The following is a 19131-nucleotide window of genomic DNA, read 5'->3' as shown; positions in this document are numbered from 1 at the left end:
TTCCCCCAGTGCCAGTCATCTTTCAATTTCTGCGAAGAGTCCAGATGGAGTCAGTCAAAGTGGTTGCAGTAATCCCGTTCTGGCCCAACAGACCGTGGTTTCCCCTATTATTCCAGCTGAGCTACCGCGATCCAGTCCCTCTTCCTCTCAGGGCAGATCTGCTGTCCCAGGGCTCCATCCTTCACCCATGCCCAGCCCGTCTGCACCTTCGGGTCTGGTTTTTGAAAGGGGAAGGCTGGAAGCGTTAGGATGTCCGGAAGTAGCCATACCAACTCTGTTGAGTGCTAGAAGACAGAGCACGAATAAGACCTATGAAAGGATTTGGGCTAGGTTTACTTCTTTCCTAGAGTCCAAAGGAAAGTCCTGGTCATCTCCTTCCGTGCAAGATATTCTTTCTTTTCTTCAGTCTGGATTGGAGTTGCCTCTTTCAGTGAGCGCCTTGCGAGTCCAAGTCTCAGCCATATCCGCTTTCACAGGCATTTCCTGGGCTGCACATCCTTTGATCAGGCAGTTCTTCAAAGGGGCAGTAAGGCTAAGGCCACAGAAGAAGCTGAGATTCCCCAAGTGGGACATGCCTCTGGTCCTTGATTTCTTATCATCGGTTGGCTCAAGTCTTGAAGATCCTATATCAATAAAACATCTCACCCTCAAAACGGTCTTTCTGGTGGCCATCACATCTGCTAAAAGGGTGTCAGAGATCCAAAGTCTGGGAAGTAAGGAACCTTTTCTGACGTTTTTCCCGGACAGAGTTGTCCTCATTCCAATGCTGGGAGCAAGGCCTAAAGTCACGTCGGTCTTCCATGAGAACCAAGAAATTGTTCTCCCTACTTTCAATTCATCGGCCGAACCTCCAGAAGTCCATCCTCTGGATGTGGGCAACACGCTCAGACAGTACTTGGAAGCTACAGTCTCTTTCCGGAAGACAGATTATCTCTTTGTCCTATTGTCTGGGAAGAACAAAGGTATGCGTGCCTCTTCGAGATCAGTGGCCTCCTGGATAGTAGAGGCGATTCAGTGGGCTTATAGAGAGAAGGGCCTGGTTCCTCCTAAAGCGGTGACTGCACATTCTACACGTGGTGTTGCTACTTCATGGGCAGCTTCAAGACACGTCGCACCGGATGTGGTCTGCAGAGCAGCGTCTTGGTCGTCCATTCATACATTTATGTCACATTATTGTGTTGAGCCGGCGGCTCTTTCTTCTGTTGGTTTTGGTGCTCAAGTATTATCTGTTGCAGGTGTTAATTAAATTTATCAGCATCTGCCCACCCAATTGTGTTTTGGCGAGTTATTTCCCAAACGTATGCTGCCATGGAGTCTGTCAGGAAAACGGAAAATTTATATCAAATACTTACCGTAATTTTCCTTTCCTGATGGACTCCATGGCAGCAGGAGTCCCCTCCCAGTTCCTGAGTAGGCTAGTTACAGAACACGGATGCTGAAAGGGAGCAAGGATTTATGGGAGTGGGGTCCTATAGGGTAGGAGTGGAGGCGGGACTACCCAAACGTATGCTGCCATGGAGTCCATCAGGAAAGGAAAATTACGGTAAGTATTTGATATAAATTTTCCGTTTTCACCACTAGGGGGGAGGATGGTTGTTGGGAACTTGGTTATTAGCTGTAAGATACGGTAATTTTAGCTTCAACCACCAGGGGGTGACATTATATAAGGAATAATGAGGGAGTTGAGAGAAGTTTAAAGCGAAGTTCCGGCCACAAAAAAAAAAAATTCAATGAACATACCCCCGGGACAGTCAGGGCTAGTACATTCCATAATGGATAGCCTCTGAACTGTCCCGGTTCGCACTTACCTGCAAGAAGAAATACTTACTTTTAAAATTTCTTCTCCAGCGTTTCCATCTCTGTTGTGGGCAGCTGAAGCCAGCGCGATACTCTTCTGTGTCCTCTTCCGTGTCTTCTTCTCCCAGAATGCGCCTGCACCGCCCCGCTCGTCACTTCCGGTGATGCGAGGGGAATGCGTCGCACCGGTAGTGACGAGCGGGGCCGGTGCCATCACATTGATTCCTGGGAGCGATGACGTTCAGCTCCCAGTAATCATTGCAAACCGGAAGTGACGGCGCGGGCCGCGGCCGCCGAAGGAGGAAGTGGAAGAAAGGTGAGTATTTCTTTCTACAATAACAAGGTAAGTAAAAAAAAAAAAATCCTAACTATATATTTCCTTTTGACGTGACGAAAAGCAAGCGGATGGCCACAAAATTGATTATGTCGATTTTGTGGCCGGAACTCCGCTTTAAGGTGGAATGTAATAGAAAATGTCCTATTAGAGGGAATAGTAAGGAATTATAGGTGGATATAATATACAAGTTTATAGTACTTTGGAGATAAGAGTTGTATGTGAGGATTGTATTCATAACTGTGGAATCATCAGCATCCTTTCCCCAGCTCGGTATAGTGATTAGCATATGGGAGTGTCCCTTTTTTTTACCCTCTTGGACCATTTAACCCAGGGATCCTTAAACTACGGCCCTCCAGCTGTTGCAGAACTACACATCCCATGAGGCATTGTAAAACCTTGACATTCACAGACAGGACTAGGCATGATGGGAATTGTAGTTCCAGAACAACTGGAGGGCCATAAGACCCCTGATTTTGCCCATGTGTTGATTACCCTACACTCACCGGCCACTTTATTAGGTACACCTTGCTTGTAGCGGGTTGGACCCCCTTTTGCCTTCATTCTTGGTGACATAGATACAACACGGTGTTGGAAACGTTCCTCAGAGATTTTGCTCCATAGTGACATGATAGCATGCTGCAGATTTGCCGGCTGCACATCCATGATGCCAATCTCCCGTTCCACCACATCCCAAAGGTTGTGTATTGGATGAGATGTGGTGAGTGTGGAGGCCATTGGAGGACAGTGACCTCATTGTCATGGTGAAGAAACCAGTGGTGAGATGATTGGAGCTTTGTGACATGGTGCATTATCCTGCTGGAAGGAGCCATCAGAATATGGGGACACTGTAGTCATAAAGGGATGGACATGGTCAACAACAATACTCAGGTAGGTCATTGCATTTAAGTCATGCTCATTCCCCACACCATTACACCACCAGCCTGAACCATTATCCCCCCTCCTCCCCCACACCATTACACCACCAGCCTGAACCATTACCCCCCCTCCTCCCCCACACCATTACACCACCAGCCTGAACCATTATCCCCCCTCCTCCCCCACACCATTACACCACCAGCCTGAACCATTATCCCCCCTCCTTCCCCACACCATTACACCACCAGCCTGAACCATTACCCCTCCTCCCCCACACCATTACACCACCAGCCTGAACCATTATCCCCCCTCCTCCCCCACACCATTACATCACCACCACCGGCCTGAACCGGTGATACAAGGCAGGATGGATTCATGCGCCAAATTCTGACCCTACCATCTGAATGTCGCAGCTGAATTCCAGACTCATCAGACCAGGCAACATTTTTCCAATCTTCTATTCCCCAATTTTGGTGATTCTGTGTGAATTGTAGCCTCAGTTTCCTGTTCTTAGCTGACAGGAGTGGCACCCGGTGTGGTCTTCTGCTGCTGTAGCCCATCTGCTTCAAAGTTAGATGCGTTGTGCATTTAGAGATGGTATTCTGCATATCTTGGGTGTAACGAGTGGTTATTTGAGTTATTGTTTCCTTTCTATCATCTGGAACCAGTCTGCCCATTCTCCTCGGACCTCAACAAGGCATTTTCCTCCACACAACTGCCGCTCACTGGATATTTTCTCTTTTTCCCGCCATTCTCAGTAATCCCGAGAGATGGTTGTGTGTGAAAATCCCAGAGATACTCAGACCAGCCCGTCTGCCACTAACAACCATGCCACGTTCACAGTCACTTCAATCCCCTTTCTTCCCCATTCTGATGCTCGGTTTGAACCTCAGCAAGTTGTCTTCCCCACATCTAGATGCCCAAATGCATTAAGTTGCTGCCATGTGATTGGCTGATTAGCAATTTGTGTTACCAAGCAATTGAACAGGTGTACTTAATAAGGTGGGCAGTGAGTGTATACAATTGATTAGAGCTGCTCGATTCTGGAAAAAAATGAGAATCTGGATTTTTTTGCTTAGAATAAAGATCCCGATTCTCGGGGTGACATCATCTTTTACATTATACAAAAATTGTGCTAACTTTACGGTTTAGTTTTTTTAAATTCATTAAAGTGTATTTTTATTTTTTTCAAAAAACTGCGTTTGAAAGACTTCTGCGCAAATACAGTGTGACATAAAAGATTGCAACGATCGCCATTTTATTCTCTAGGGTCTCTGCTAAATATATATATATATATAATGTTTGGGGGTTCTGAGTAATTTTCTAGCAAAAAATACTGATTTAACTTGTCAGAAATAGGTTTAGTCTTTAAGAGGTTAAACTGCCCTCACTTACAGAGGTAAGTTCATTCCTTTGATGTAAAAGAAGGAAATGATACATTGTAACACATTGTGTTTATAGTTATCTCCCAGCCTCAACATTGATGAGAAACATTTACTGGAGGCTCTTTTTTCTTTTCTGACAGCAAAAGCTCTGTAAGTGCCGGTTCACTCTGCCGCGACCACTAAAGTCGCCTCGGAAGTGACGACTACCAGCACGACTTTGGCGCGACTTCAGCGCGAGGCGACTTTTTATTTGGCCAATCACAATATGATGTGTTGTGACCTAATTTCCTTTTCCTGTTTTTTTTTTTACATATTTCCTTTTTCCCATGTGTGCAGTGTTGTCTCTGTGTGTGTCTCACATAGCTCAACTATTTGATAGCCATGTTTGCCTTGGCATATCATATTTCAGCTTTTATAACAGCCGGTATGGCAGTATTATTGGAAGTCGCAGAGAGGAAACGCAGGATGAGGATGAGAAGAAGAAGAAGGCGATACTGGATCCCTCCTATAATTCCTAATCGGGAAAACAGAGGGCAGTTCTGGGCCATGTATGCAAATTTGCGTGCTCATGAGGACAAGTTTTTCAATTTTACTCGTATGTCCATGGCAAGGTAATTAAACTTTGTAAAATTGTCTAATGTGTATATGTGCGTACAGCTTACATTGTCTAACATTTGCAATTTTTATTTTAGCAAGTGTCATATTTATTTTTTTCCTTATTTTCCTAGTTTTGATGAATTACTTGGTCTGGTTAGCATCCATTTGCAGCGGCAGAACACGTCTTTTCGTAGAAGTATCTCACCTACTCATCGATTGATAATAACACTCAGGTAAACTATTGTGACATAATTTTTTTTTTTTTTTTTTGGTGTAAAAATAATGCTGCTCAACAAAAGAAAAAGTTATGACACCTTTTTGTTTGAAAATAGTGGTTCTCAAGCAAAATTGATGTTGGATGAGAAGGCCTGGCTAGCAGTCTCAGCTCTAAATTAAACCCAAAGGTGTCCTAACCCAAAGGTGTCCTATTGGGTTGAGGTCAGGACTCTGTGCAGGCCAGTTAGCTTCACCAGATGGACTATGCATTTTTTACCATTTCAGAATAGCGTATATAACACAATATAGCATCTAAACACTAATTTAATAAATGAACCACAATACTGGCCTTTTCATTTAAAAAGAATGTTTATTAAATAAAGTAAGAAATATAACTTATAACAAGAAAAAACATAACTTTAACTTTGTAAGAAGAAGGTAATTCGAACTTTATAAATTGCGGTACACATAGGTGGTCTCACTGCCTGACACACTGCCCTCATTTTGTGGCATTGGAGAGAAGGATGGGTTTAAATATGGCATGGCCGATACTGGGGTACCTACATGTGAACTAATCGTGGGTGGGCTTTGAGTGACCATTCCATATTCGTCACGGTAGGGCTGGTATATTGGGGGATAGTTGTTTCGAGGAGGTGCAGGGGTAGGATGTTGAAAATATGGCCTAGATGGTGGTGGTGGGCCATATGAGGTAGACGGTGCTACATTTTGGGGAGCATTTGGGGGATGCTGGGCGGCATGGTATTCTATGATATCTCCATGATATCTTTTTTGGCCTGATGCCTTCTTTCCGCTGGGACACGGTCAATCATACCCCCGACCATAATGCCAAATCCTTGATTCTCTGTGTGAAGTTTTTTTAGAGTGTCCGTCAGCCCAGCCACTACCTCAGTGAAGCTTTTCAGGCACTCCTCCCCACTTGGTCCTGCTGGTCTTCTTCTGGTTCCACGCCTCCTCACCGTGGTTGGTAGTTGGCTTTGCCCAGCTTGCTCCTCCATCAGCTCTGACTCCTCGGGCGGGGGCGGCACTTCTTCATCAACCTCTTGGCTGCCCTCTACTTCGCCAAGAGGTGCAGGTGCATTGGCTGCAGTATCTGCTTCTTCTCTTTGTCCCTCTTCCTGATTTGGACCTTCCCAACTGGCTTGTGTCCTTGAATAAAAATGGAATACTTTCAGGCACACCATTCAAATTATAATCAACACCTTACAAACATTACAGATGTTAGCTCACTCTCTCAATGCCATGTAGCATCTCAAAAAATCCAATTCCTCCGCGTGGACATAGGGGGGTCACCTTCCTCGCTCCAGATCCACTCCTCTGGTCCCTTAATTTTCTTAGGTATCGCTGGAAGCAATCCCTCAACCCCTTCCAGCGTGTTTGTATAACGTGCACTGAAAAACATAACAAGAAACATAAATGTATTTTGTCTTTGCAGGTACCTGGCAACCGGACATTCCCTTGTGAGTTTACATTATCAATTCATGGTGGGCAAGTCGACACTCAGCTACATTATCAGTGAAACCTGTGAAGTATTATGGGATGTGCTGAATGGAATTGTAATGAAAAAGCCAAATGAAGATGACAGGAAGAAAATAGCCCAATGTTTCTGGGAACGGTGCAATTTCCCAAATTGCCTTGGAGCTATAGACGGGAAGCATATCCGGGTTGTTAAGCCAATTGGTAGTGGAAGTCGTTTCTTTAATTACAAAAAGTTTTTCTCCTTTGTTTTGCTAGCAGTGGCTGACGCAAACTATTGCTTCGTCTACATAGACATTGGATCCGATGGAAGCAGCTCTGATTCCCGTATTTTTGCCAATTCTACTTTTGGAAAAATGCTACAAGAAAATCAGCTACTTATTCCTCGTAACTGTCCCTTACCTGGGACTGATGAACCCCCGCTACCTTTTGTCTTTGTTGGAGATGAGGCGTTTGCTTTAGGAGAACACCTAATGAGGCCTTATTCCAACCGTAATCTGAGTACACCCAAAAAAAATTTCAATTATAGGCTATCCAGGGCAAGAAGGGTGGTGGAGTGCACTTTTGGCATTCTGGCCAATAAATGGCGCGTTCTGCACACCCCTATTGCTTTAAACGTAGAGAGCGCAATAACTGCAGTGAAAGCAGCTTGCGTGCTCCACAATTTTGTAAGACAAGGAGATGGGTACAATTTTAAGGATTCTCTTGAACATGATATGGAAACTGCGCAATTAGCTCCTGTTCATGGATCCACTGATGGTGCCACAATTAGAAATAAATTTACCTCTTTCTTCATGTCACCGGCTGGTGCAGTAGAATGGCAAATGGAGGTTGTTGGATCCTAAAGTAAAAATATTTTTGGATGCTGGGGTGTATAGATTTAGGTTATATGGCCTGTACTGCATGTGTATAACTGTTTATGTTATGCTATTCTCTTTGTTTAATAAAAATTCCATTCCGATTGATAAAATCAATGTCTATATATATCTCCTATCATTGTCCATCAGTGGCAATGCCACGTAGCAGTGTCCACCAGTGAAAGGGCCACGTAACAGTGTCATCCTGTGCCACATAACAGTGTCCACTAGTGGCAGCACCACGTAGCAGTGTCCACCACTGCAAGTGCCACGTATCAGTGTCCACTAGTGCCAGTGCCACGTAGCAGTGTCCACTAGTGCTACGTAGCAGTGTCCAGTAGTGTTCAGTGCCACATAGCTGTCCAGTGCCACGTAGCATTGTCCACTAGTGCCACGTTGAAGTGTCCACTAGTGGCAGTGCCACGTAGCTGTCCAGTGCCACGTAGCATTGTCCACTAGTGCCACATTGAAGTGTCCACTAGAGGCAGTGCCACGTAGCAGTCCAGTGCCACGTAGCAGTGTCCACCAGTGGCAGTGCCACGTAGCTGTCCAGTGCCACGTAGCATTGTCCACTAGTGCCATGTTGAAGTGTCCACTAGTGGCAGTGCCACGTAGCTGTCCAGTGCCATGTAGCATTGTCCACTAGTGCCACGTTGAAGTGTCCACTAGTGGCAGTGCCACGTAGCAGTCCAGTGCCGCGTAGCAGTGTCCACCAGTGGCAGTGCCACGTAGCTGTCCAGTGCCACGTAGCATTGTCCACTAGTGCCACGTTGAAGTGTCCACTAGTGGCAGTGCCATGTAGCTGTCCAGTGCCACGTAGCATTGTCCACTAGTGCCACGTTGAAGTGTCCACTAGTGGCAGTGCCATGTAGCAGTCCAGTGCCACGTAGCAGTGTCCACCAGTGGCAGTGCCACGTAGCTGTCCAGTGCCACGTAGCATTGTCCACTAGTGCCACGTTGAAGTGTCCACTAGTGGCAGTGCCATGTAGCTGTCCAGTGCCACGTAGCATTGTCCACTAGTGCCACGTTGAAGTGTCCACTAGTGGCAGTGCCAGATATCTGTCCAGTGCCACATAGCATTGTCCACTAGTGCCACGTTAAGGTGTCCACTAGTGGCAGTGCCACGTAGCAGTCCAGTGCCACATAGCAGTGTCCACCAGTGGCAGTGCCACGTAGCAGTCCAGTGCCAGGTAGCAGTGTCCACCAGTGGCAGTGCCACATAGCTGTCCAGTGCCACGTTGAAGTGTCCACTAGTGGCAGTGCCACGTAGCAGTGTCCACCAGTGGCAGTGCCACATAGCTGTCCAGTGCCACGTAGCATTGTCCACTAGTGCCACGTTGAAGTGTCCAATAGTGGCAGTGCCAAGTAGCTGTCCAGTGCCACATATCATTGTCCACTAGTGCCACGTTGATGTGTCCACTAGTGGCAGTGCCATGTAGCAGTCCAGTGCCACGTAGCAGTGTCCACCAGTGGCAGTGCCACGTAGCTGTCCAGTGCCACGTAGCAGTGTCCAGCAGTGGCAGTGCCACATAGCTGTCCAGTGCCATGTAGCATTGTCCACTAGTGCCACGTTGAAGTGTCCACTAGTGGCAGTGCCACGTAGCAGTGTCCACCAGTTTAAGTCACTTCCAGTGCAACCTTTCAGTGTATCTTAGTGCTAGTGACTACCAGTGCCAACTATAAGTGTCCATCAGTTTCAGTCACTTCCAGTGCAACCTATCAGTGTATCTTAGTGCTAGTGACTACCAGTGCCAACTATACATCAGTTTCAGTCACTTCCAGTGCAACCTATCTGCCCTACAGTGCCGACAATTAAGTACATATTAAGTGCATATTTTAAGAAGAAATGAAAAAAGAAGTTCAACTTACATTTTTCCACATGCTCTTCATGGGACAGCATCTCCCAGTCCTCAATAACAACGGGGGCTATCTCCTGCCACGCTTTATCTCTTTTGCTGTGATCCTTGTAGTTGGGATGTTCGTGGCATTAAGAACTGGCCGCAGCTTGACCTGCCAGATCAGGACTTCATTGTCCACCAACTCCCTAGCAGCCACATCATGCTGTCTTGTGGAGCACATTATTTCACAGCTTGCAAGTCCAGTGTGGAATCAGAAAAAAAGTATGGCAGATCAATGTACAGATAACGTTTTATGGGGGAGGTGTAGGAGTGGCTGAACTTTGGAATGTCTAGCTCAACGCTAGAAAGTAGATAAGAATGCTAATTGAGGAGACTCACATTGAAGGAAAAACATCTTTTGTCTGTCTGTTTGTCCAGAAACTTAAAAAAAAAAGAGCTTTTTTCATATAATTTTTAAGAAGCACATGCCTCCAAAGACGCCCAAAAAATGCCCGATAAATGCCTGCAAGAAAAAAAGCCAGCTGGAGAGAAGCCGCATTCCTGAAATTATAAGAAAAATGCTATTTTTTGGGGGGTTCTGGACATGCTACAGAGCTGAAACTTGACAGGTACACTTTTTAGACCCCCCAGAAATTAAATACAAAAAAAGTCATGCCTGCCTCCAAAAATGCCCGATAAACGCCTGCAAGAAGAAAAGACAGCTGGAGAGAAGCCGCATTCCTGAAATTATAAGAAAAATTCTATTTTTTGGGGGTTCTGGACATGCTACAGAGCTGAAACTTGACAGGTACACTTTTTAGACGCCCCAGACACTAAATACAAAAGAAGTCATGCCTGCCTCCAAAAATGCTCGATAAATACCTGCAAGAAAAAAAGCCAGCTGGAGAGAAACCGCATTAGTTTTCTACTAAAAATTATAAGAAAAATTCTATTTTTGGGGGGTTCTGGACATGCTACAGAGCTGAAACTTGACAGGTACACTTTTTAGACCCCCCCAGACACTAAATACAAAAAAAGTCATGCCTGCCTCCAAAAATGCCCGATAAATACCTGCAAGAAAAACGGCCAAGTGGACAGAAGACATATTCATGTTTTAATAAAAATTATGCTCTTTTCTTGTTCAATACTATTTTTATGAAAAGTCGGATGACAAGTCAGATCACAAGTCGCTTCAATTAAGATAAGGAGGCGACTCCCATTGAAGTATATGGGACAGGTCGGATCACTGGTCACCTCAAAGTAGTACCGGACCCTTTTCTGAAGTCGGAGCAACTTCAGTAGTGCCAATTAAGACGGCACTGATTGAGTTACATTGCTTTGGTTATGTCAAGCGACCTGGGGCGACACAAGTCGCCTCATAAGTCGCCCTAGTGTGAATGGGCACTAAGAATCGAGGAAATGCCGTTGGAAGATTGTGGGGGGGGGGGGGGTGTAGAATCGAGATTGCAATTTTTTATCAACTAATGGTGCAGCTCTACAATTGATCCCGCCCACTGGCATTATCCAAGCTTCTTAGAGGAAATGGATGTTTTCCCTTAACCCCTTCAATACCGGACACTTTCACCTCTCAGGCCAATTATCAGCTTTCAGCGCTCTAACATTTTGAATGACATTTACACGGTCATGTAACACTGTACCCATATGACATTTTTATCATTTTTTGCACACAAATAGAGCTTTCATTTGGTGGTATTTAATTACCACTGGGGTTTTTATTTATTTATTTATTTTTGCTAAATAAATGAATAAAGACCAAAAATTTTGAAAAAGTTTGTTCCAAAATTTTGCAAACAAGTAATTTTTCTCCTTTACTGATGTGTGCTGATGAGGTAGCACTGGTGGGCATTAATGTACACTGATGGGCACTAATGAGATGGCATTGATGGGAACGAATGAGGCAGCACTGATGAGCATTGATGGGCACTGATGAGGCAGCACTGATGGGAATTGATGGGCACTAATGGGTATTGATAGGTACTGATGAGGCAGCACTGATGGGCACTGATGAGGTGACACTGATGGGCACTGATGAGATGGCACTGGTGGGCACCGATGAGGAAGCACTGTTCAGGGTGCACTGATGGGCATTAATGGGCACTGATGAGGCGGCACTGATGAACACTAATGAGGCAGCACTGATGGGAATTGTTGGGCAATGATGAGGCAGCACTGATGGGCATTGAAGGGCACTGATGAGATACACTGGTGGGTATGAATGGGCACTGATAGGATGCACTGTTTAGGCTGCACTGATGGGTAATAATAGGTGGCACTGATAAGACAGCACAGATAGGCAATGATTGGCAGTACTGGTGGCCACTTATTGGTAGCACTGGTGGGACTGCACTGATAATTCAGTGTAGATGTTCCTTTTACAAAAGCCAGTATCGGCTCTCTTCTCCTCTCCTCATACTGTCAGTGTGAGGAAAGTAATGCCGATAACCGGCTTCGGTTTACATCCGTGATCAGCTGTGATTGGACACTGTTGATCACATGGTAATGAGCCACTGATTGGCTCTTTACCTCAATCTGTGATCAGCAATGTCCCCTGGACACTGCAATCGCAGAGCACCCCACCATCGCCCAGCTGTGGACGTGCGGCAGACGCATTTACAGGACATCACCATATGGTGGCATCCCAGAACTAGCCGGCCACTGGTGATGAGCCGAACATCTCAAACAGAGGAAATGTTCTAGTGAACTTACGAACATGAACAATCACAAGTCCTCATTTTAAAGGCTTAAATGTAAGTGACTATTAATCACCCGCTGGCCAGGGGAGATTCAAATCCATAGCCTCTAACTGGTAAGCCCGTTATTCTACCAGCTACGCCACCAAGCCAGCTGATTAACCTAAGACTATCTCTGCTTAACTAACTTCTATCTGAGTTTGACAGCTCTTTTATAGGGCTCTGACGTCACCAGCACCCCATAATCCACTGCTCAGGTACAGTGAATAAATTACTGATGTCACGTCAGAAGGGGCGGGGAAAATTAATAGGTTTTAATTAAAATCCATAATTAATAATAATCACCCGCTGGCCAGATTCAAACCCACAGCCTCTCACTTACAAGCCCTTTATTCTACCAGCTACACCATCGAACCAGCTGATTAATTTAGGACTCTCTCTGCCTAACTAACTTCTAACTGAGTTTGACAGCTCTTTTATAGGGCTCTGACATGACCAGTGCCCCATAATCCACTTCTCAGATGCAGTGAATTACTGGCGTCAGTAATTTACTCACTGTACCTGAGCAACTGATTATGGGGCACTGGTGACATCAGAACCCTATAAAAGAGCTGTCAAACTCAGATAGAAGTTAGTTAGGCAAAGAGAGTCTTAGGTTAATCAGCTGGCTCGGTGGCGTAGCTGGTCCAGCGGGGTGGTCAATATTAATTATGGATTTTAATTGAAACCTATTAATTGTCCCCGCCCCTTCTGACGTGACATCAGTAATTTATTCACTGCACCTGAGCAGTGGATTATGGGGCACTCTTGACATCAGAGCCCTATAAAAGAGCTGTCAAACTCAGATAGAAGTTAGGCAGAGAGAGTCTTGGGTTAAACAGCTGGCTCGGTGGCGTAGGTGCTAGAATAACAGGCTTGCAAATGAGAGGCTGTGGGTTTGATTCACTGGCCAGTGGATGATTGATATTGATTATGGATATTAAATAAAACCTATTAAATTAATTATGGATGAGGGGACTCAAAGTTCTCATGAAGAAGCCCATTTGTTCGCCATTCGGCTAACGGGCGAACAGGCAGTTTTCGAGTGGAACTTAGGTTCTAATCGAACACGAAGCTCATCACTACCGGCCACGCTGTAGCAATCATTCTTCTATAGCACAGTCAGCAAGTGGTTAAATTAAATGGAGGGATGTAGGGCAACTGTGGGTGGAAGTGAGATATAAATAGTTTTGATGACAAAACAGGTTGGAAATGATGTCAGACACTAGAAGTGACACAATTACGCCCACTGGAAGTGCCACGGCGGCTATTTTAGAAGTGGTTACAATGCGTTTTTTCATTGAATGTCTCACTGAAAGTGCATGGATTGTAATAAATAAATTATATTATAAGGATGTACTGCACTATGGTCTCTGCATGATAATGTTTGCATGGGAACCCTGGAGAGATGCTGGAGTGAAGGAGGACAGTTGGAAGTGGATGACTTTTGTGGAAAGTGATTTAAGGAGCAGCGATCTGGTAAGGTGCATGGAGTGATACTATTACACATTTGCATGTGTTGGATATGGATGACCTAAAGCAAGTATGGGCAGAGACACTATATATTGTTCGCAGATCACTGGATAACTCTGTTGGCAGTCAGGAAGAATACAAGATGGGGGCACACCATTGGAGGTAACTGTGCCACCCAGCATCCTTACAGCTGATGACGGTAACAGTGCAGTCACCTTCATCTCTTCCTCCTCAATGCTTTCCTTAGGTGAGCTGTCCTTTGAAAAGCATTTCAAAAGTCTATGCAATGACACACAAAAAAAAAATGCCATACAATATTTAAGCCAGTATGCCTAGGGGGCGGGAGTCACACTAAGCTTGAGATTCTGTTGGCTCCTCGGGGGCAGGCCATTCACACCAGTGCCATGCCTCATCACTTCCTATCACTATATGATAAAAGAACATTTCTCTGTAGACTTTAGGAGAAAACATTCAGAGAAAAAATGTAACAAAATCTCAGGAAAGCAATGAGGAGGAGAATGTCGGGGGTCTTCTCTGATTTAAAGCTGAACTCCGGGGAGATAGAAGAGAGAAATGAAGGCAGCTCTGTATACATGAAAACAGCCCGGAGTTCAGCTTTAACAGGAAGTGAGAAGACCTTATTATTCCTCATCTATCTTCCAGAGATTTTCCAGAATTCTCTCCTGTATGAAGAAGACGGGCATTTCTAGAACTTAAAACTGCCGATAATGATAGAAACAGGAAAATGAGGAATAAAATACCTGTCACCGATTATTATTACCACGAAGGTGAACTGACTCTGTAATACAAATCATAATAGAAAACATATACACAAATAGGATTCAAATCAGCAACATTTCCAGGGACAAACCTCTAAATCCCGGGACTGTCCCTGGAAAGCAGACACAGCTGGCACTTATCATTGTGTCAATTATTGAATTACATTTCTTATATTTAATCCTTTCACCACCACCATATATAGTACAACTGTCAGATGGAAGCAATCAGGTGGCTGCACAGCTGCCCAATCACTTCCACATTCCCCCCTGGGCGTGCTCCTGCCATGTTTCCTGGCCTCATCGGTGGACCTGTGACCGGCATGGTGGGGCCACCAAGTAGAGGGAATGGAGATCAGCAAATGTCCATTCTCTGATCTCCACTTCCTGCTTATGACCCGGAAGTGATGTATAAAATGTCACTTCTGATCCTCGCTGTCACTTTCACCAGCCGGCAGGGAAGAAGCTAACGGAGTGCGATCTGTGCTCCATAAGCTATAATGAAAGATAGGTGGGACATTAGGGCTCTTTTATACCCCTGATGTCTCATTAAAGAGAACCTGTCACCCAAAAAGCATCACATTGTCCCCATGTGATGAAAAAAAAAGTTTAGTCAAAGAGAAATGTAAAAAACACCCAAGCACCTAAAGTCAGCCCCCAAAAAAATCTTTGGGTGCCCCTCCCCCCATACATGCATGAATGTAAATGCGCATGTCAGGTACACCTACACACAAGGCCATTGATTGCACCACACATTACATATCACCACACACACCGGACTCAGATCAATAACTCTCCGCCCATTTCTCACGGTTATCTCTAAACTGATGACCTGTAGGGGATTATAAAGTGTCTCCTATGGAAAATATAAGGCACCAACGTTTTTTGCCACTTCACGGGCGTACACAATTTTAAGGTTTGCCATGTTGGGTATCTATTTACTCGGTACAACCTCATGTTTTACCAAAAATGTGGGTCATTTATTGTGTCGGTGTGCCCTAAAATTATTTTTAGTGTTTTATTTACTGAAATTTAGTGCTTAATAAATTGTTGTGCTAATATGGTGTGACATACAAAATTGGGACTAACACTATTTTATTCTCTGGGGTGTCTGCTTTCAGAAAATAGATCATGTTTGGGGGTTTTATCTAATCTTCAAGACTAAAATTATGTTTTATACATGAATGCAAAAAATGCAAAAAAGGTTCTGGCAGAGAAAGGGTTGAAGGGAATCCGTCATGAGAGAATCATGGGGGCTGCCATTGATGAACTCTCCTTGTGAGAATGCTAGTTCCCTGGCTGTCATGCTGATGCTTTCCCTTTAATACTGTCTCAGTCTCTGACCCGGAACAAGTATAGAGAGAAGGAATTCTGACACTTCTCTGATTCTTATTCCCAGCATGCTTGTTCTGGGTTGGAGACTCAAAGAGGAAAAAAAAAAACAAAAACAAAAATAAGATATATTGGAGCTTACCAATCCTTAGATGTGGTGGCTGCATTAGTCTTCTGTTTTTCCCCTTTATTTTCCCCTGTTGATCCTGCCAGTAACACACTTCCTGTCTTAGGGTGGCTCCTCTATCTATGGAGGGGCAGTGGAGACCCCCTTGGACATCAGCATTGTCTGGAGAGAGGGGGTGACTAACAAATTAAAGGAGAACTCCAGACAACACTTTATTAGCCGTTACACCAACATTCGTGTCTCCTTTTGGGATAAAGGTTTTCCATCAATGAATAAAAAGCTGATCATTGTAAGCACCCCTGTCAGTGGTAAATGGTTTGTCTCAATCCTCTAACTGACACTTCTGCTGGACAGACTGGTCTGTTATAGGAAGTTGGGAAATAACAGCATAACCAACAGGTAAAAGAAGGAAGTTACAGGGGGACTCCGAGAAACAAAGACTGCGGTGTTCATGTCAGTGACAGACGCCATCATATCTGTCATTTTTTTATTTTCTCTTTACTATCACTTTATATGTTCTTACATTACACACAGCCAGGGAACTAGCATTTTCATAAGGAGGCCTGCAATGGCAACCCTCACGCTTCTCTCAGGAGTCATCACTTCCTTCAACCATTGGCTGATCAATAAACCAATCCCACCACCCATCCCTGTGATGTCACCAGACTGTGGGCAGAGTTCTCACATCTCCCACCTCCCCCCACATATCTTTATACAGTTTCTCCAAACACATAACCCAGCATGGAGGGGCTCAGTGAAGGTGGTGTTGAAGGTGTGGAGGTGTCGGATCGGGTCACACAGATCATAAAAGGAGATCCGCCCGGCCTCATAATCCAGATCTATCCTGACTCTGTTACTGGAGAAATTGGTGGGTAAGGGGGTCACTTTCCTGTCATGCATCACCCAATACTGATTATTATACCTGTCCAATCCCCAGGACTTCTTATTCATTCCAATCAGTGACTCCCCCCCTTTCCTGTCTATACTGGGGTAACACATCCCGACTCTCCAGCTCTTTGACCCTCCGACATCCACATCCCAGTAATGTCTCCCTGAGGAGAAACTCTGACTGCTCATCACCTGAGGACAATCCTGGAACCTCTCTGGTGTTTTTGGGTGATTCTGCTTCCTATCTGACCTGGATACAGTTTTCCTGTCATCTGATATCTGTAGATAATTATGAGCTGTGTTTCCATCCAGTAATATGTCTGCAGCTCCCTGTATATAGAAGTATACATTTACCTCTCTTATTATATCAGATAAACCTGTGTGTAAGACCCCCGCCACACCCAGACCCCCTCCATCATGGAGGAGTTCCTCATGTCTCTCTCTGTCCTCATTATCTCCATCCTCAGTATCACACAAGTCACCTGTGTCTGATTCCTGTAAGACAGTCAGTGGATCCGTCATGTTACACAGCTCCTCAATGTCCACCATCTTCCTGGACAGCTCCTCCTTCTTTATTTCCAGATCCCGGATGGAGATGGAGATCCGCTCTGCCCTCCCGGAGATCTCCCTCAGGACTCTCTTCTCCAGGTCTTCCAGACGTCTCCTGAGATCTCTAAACAGGGCAGTGACTCTCTCGGTGTCACCAGCTGCTGCTTCTTCTACTTTCCTCCGGTGTTCCTGCAGACTCTGGACTCTTTCCTCCGTCTCCTCTCTCTTTGTCAGAAGTTTCTGCAGAACATTCCTCAGTGTCTTCTTCTTCTTCTCAGAAGCCTCATCCAGTGACTCCATCTCATGTCCTTTATGTCCTCCAATCATAGAACAAGATATACAGACACAGGTCTCATCCTCAGTGCAGTAATACTCCAGGATCTTCTTATGGACGGAGCATTTCCTGCTCTCCATGGACAAGGTGGGGTCACATAAGATATGTTCTGGGGACTTTTTGTGGACTCTTAGGTGTTTCTCACACAGATAGGCCTCACAGTGTAGACAGGATCTAACAGCAGGTACAGGGGAGTCCACACAATGAGTACAGAAGACCCCAGACTCCTCTTGATCTGGCTGAGCAGACAGGAAAGTCTCTGCTATGTTACGTAGTTTCATGTTCTTCTGCAGTGCAGGACGATCTGCAAACTTCTCTCTGCATTCAGGACAGGAATATCCTCCAGACCCCCCCTGTGTATCCAGCACACCATCAATACAGACCCGGCAGAAGTTGTGTCCACATCTCAGGGTTACAGGATCTGTATAAATGTTCAGACAGACGGAACATTCCAGCTCAGCTCTCAGATCTGCAGACGCCATCGCTGACAGCAGAAATGAAAGTGAAAGTATGGAGCTAGAAATACAATTGAACTCGTTACAACTCGTCTGCACAGGGTGAGGCTGAGCTCAGCTCTCTGTTGATTTGTTAGTAAACCTTTTGATGTCAGAACAAGACAAGCCCCTTGATTGTGTACATTTACAATGATAAAAATCAATTTAATTAATTGTGGAGTGGCATGACATGCCTTTCTTCCAGCATTCATATCCACAGACCACATCAGGGGTGCAGCATCTAGATGTAGGGTACATGGACCTTTCTTTTCCAGCAGCAAGCCTGTTATACACCCAGAGATGAAGAGAAGGTGGTGGAGTGTCTAACCAAGTCTTCATCCTCCTCCTCCTCCTCTGTCTCCCAGAAGCAGAAACGCTTGAAGTCATCAGTAGCTGCTAAAGCTCCATGTTCTTCCTCCTCATCCACAGATACTCCTGTCATTGCCCCACAAATTGGCATGGAGGAGTCAGCTGAGATATTTCAGTACAGTGTCAGTCACTTGCTGCAAGAGGATGCACAGCAATTACCCACTTGCTGACTGGGCCCTAGTCAAATGATGGTACAATGACGTCCTCCCAGAATCGCACTTCCCAGAGGGCCCCCTCATCATGGTGCATCAAGCATCGCGGATCGTGGTAAAGGGCCAATGACAGCGGCCCTTTACCACGTGATCGCTCCGTCCAATGATGAAGCAGTCAGTTGTCAACAAACAAGCGCATGTCCGGTTCAGTTCTCTCCTCTCCTCGTACGCTGTACACAGCGATTGGTACAGCGTGAGAGGAGGGAGGCTGCAGCACCGCTCATCCCCTGCCTCCTCCATTCCTCAATCATACCTCAGTCATGCCCATCCATGCCTCATCCATGCCTCATCTGTGCCCACCCATGCCAACTCAGTGCTCATCCATGCCACATCCATGTCATGTCAGTGCTCATCCATGCCACATCCATGTCATGTCAGTGCTCATCCATGCCACATCCATGTCATGTCAGTGCTCATCCGGGCCCACCCG

At 45.4% G+C, this 19131-nt stretch overlaps 1 protein-coding gene across 1 annotated transcript in view; it reads right to left on the bottom strand.

Annotated features, from left to right (window-relative positions):
- LOC309553101 (uncharacterized protein) overlaps window positions 1-18108 on the bottom strand; it is a gene marked incomplete at its 5' end in the record, with an annotated part of 52276 nt that extends 34168 nt beyond the window's left edge. The window contains 4 exon segments of the mRNA XM_082253998.1: window positions 6041-6375; window positions 14382-14419; window positions 16518-16556; window positions 16558-18108. Coding sequence (XP_082110124.1) covers window positions 6041-6375; window positions 14382-14419; window positions 16518-16556; window positions 16558-18108 — 1963 coding nt within the window.
- Between the last annotated feature and the right edge of the window lie 1023 nt (window positions 18109-19131).

The sequence above is a fragment of the Pelophylax lessonae genome (assembly GCF_965119305.1).
Source record: "Pelophylax lessonae genome assembly, chromosome: 4".
NCBI lineage: Eukaryota > Metazoa > Chordata > Amphibia > Anura > Ranidae > Pelophylax > Pelophylax lessonae.
Note: the sequence above shows the minus strand (reverse complement) of the source record. Positions and strands in the feature narration are given on the sequence as shown.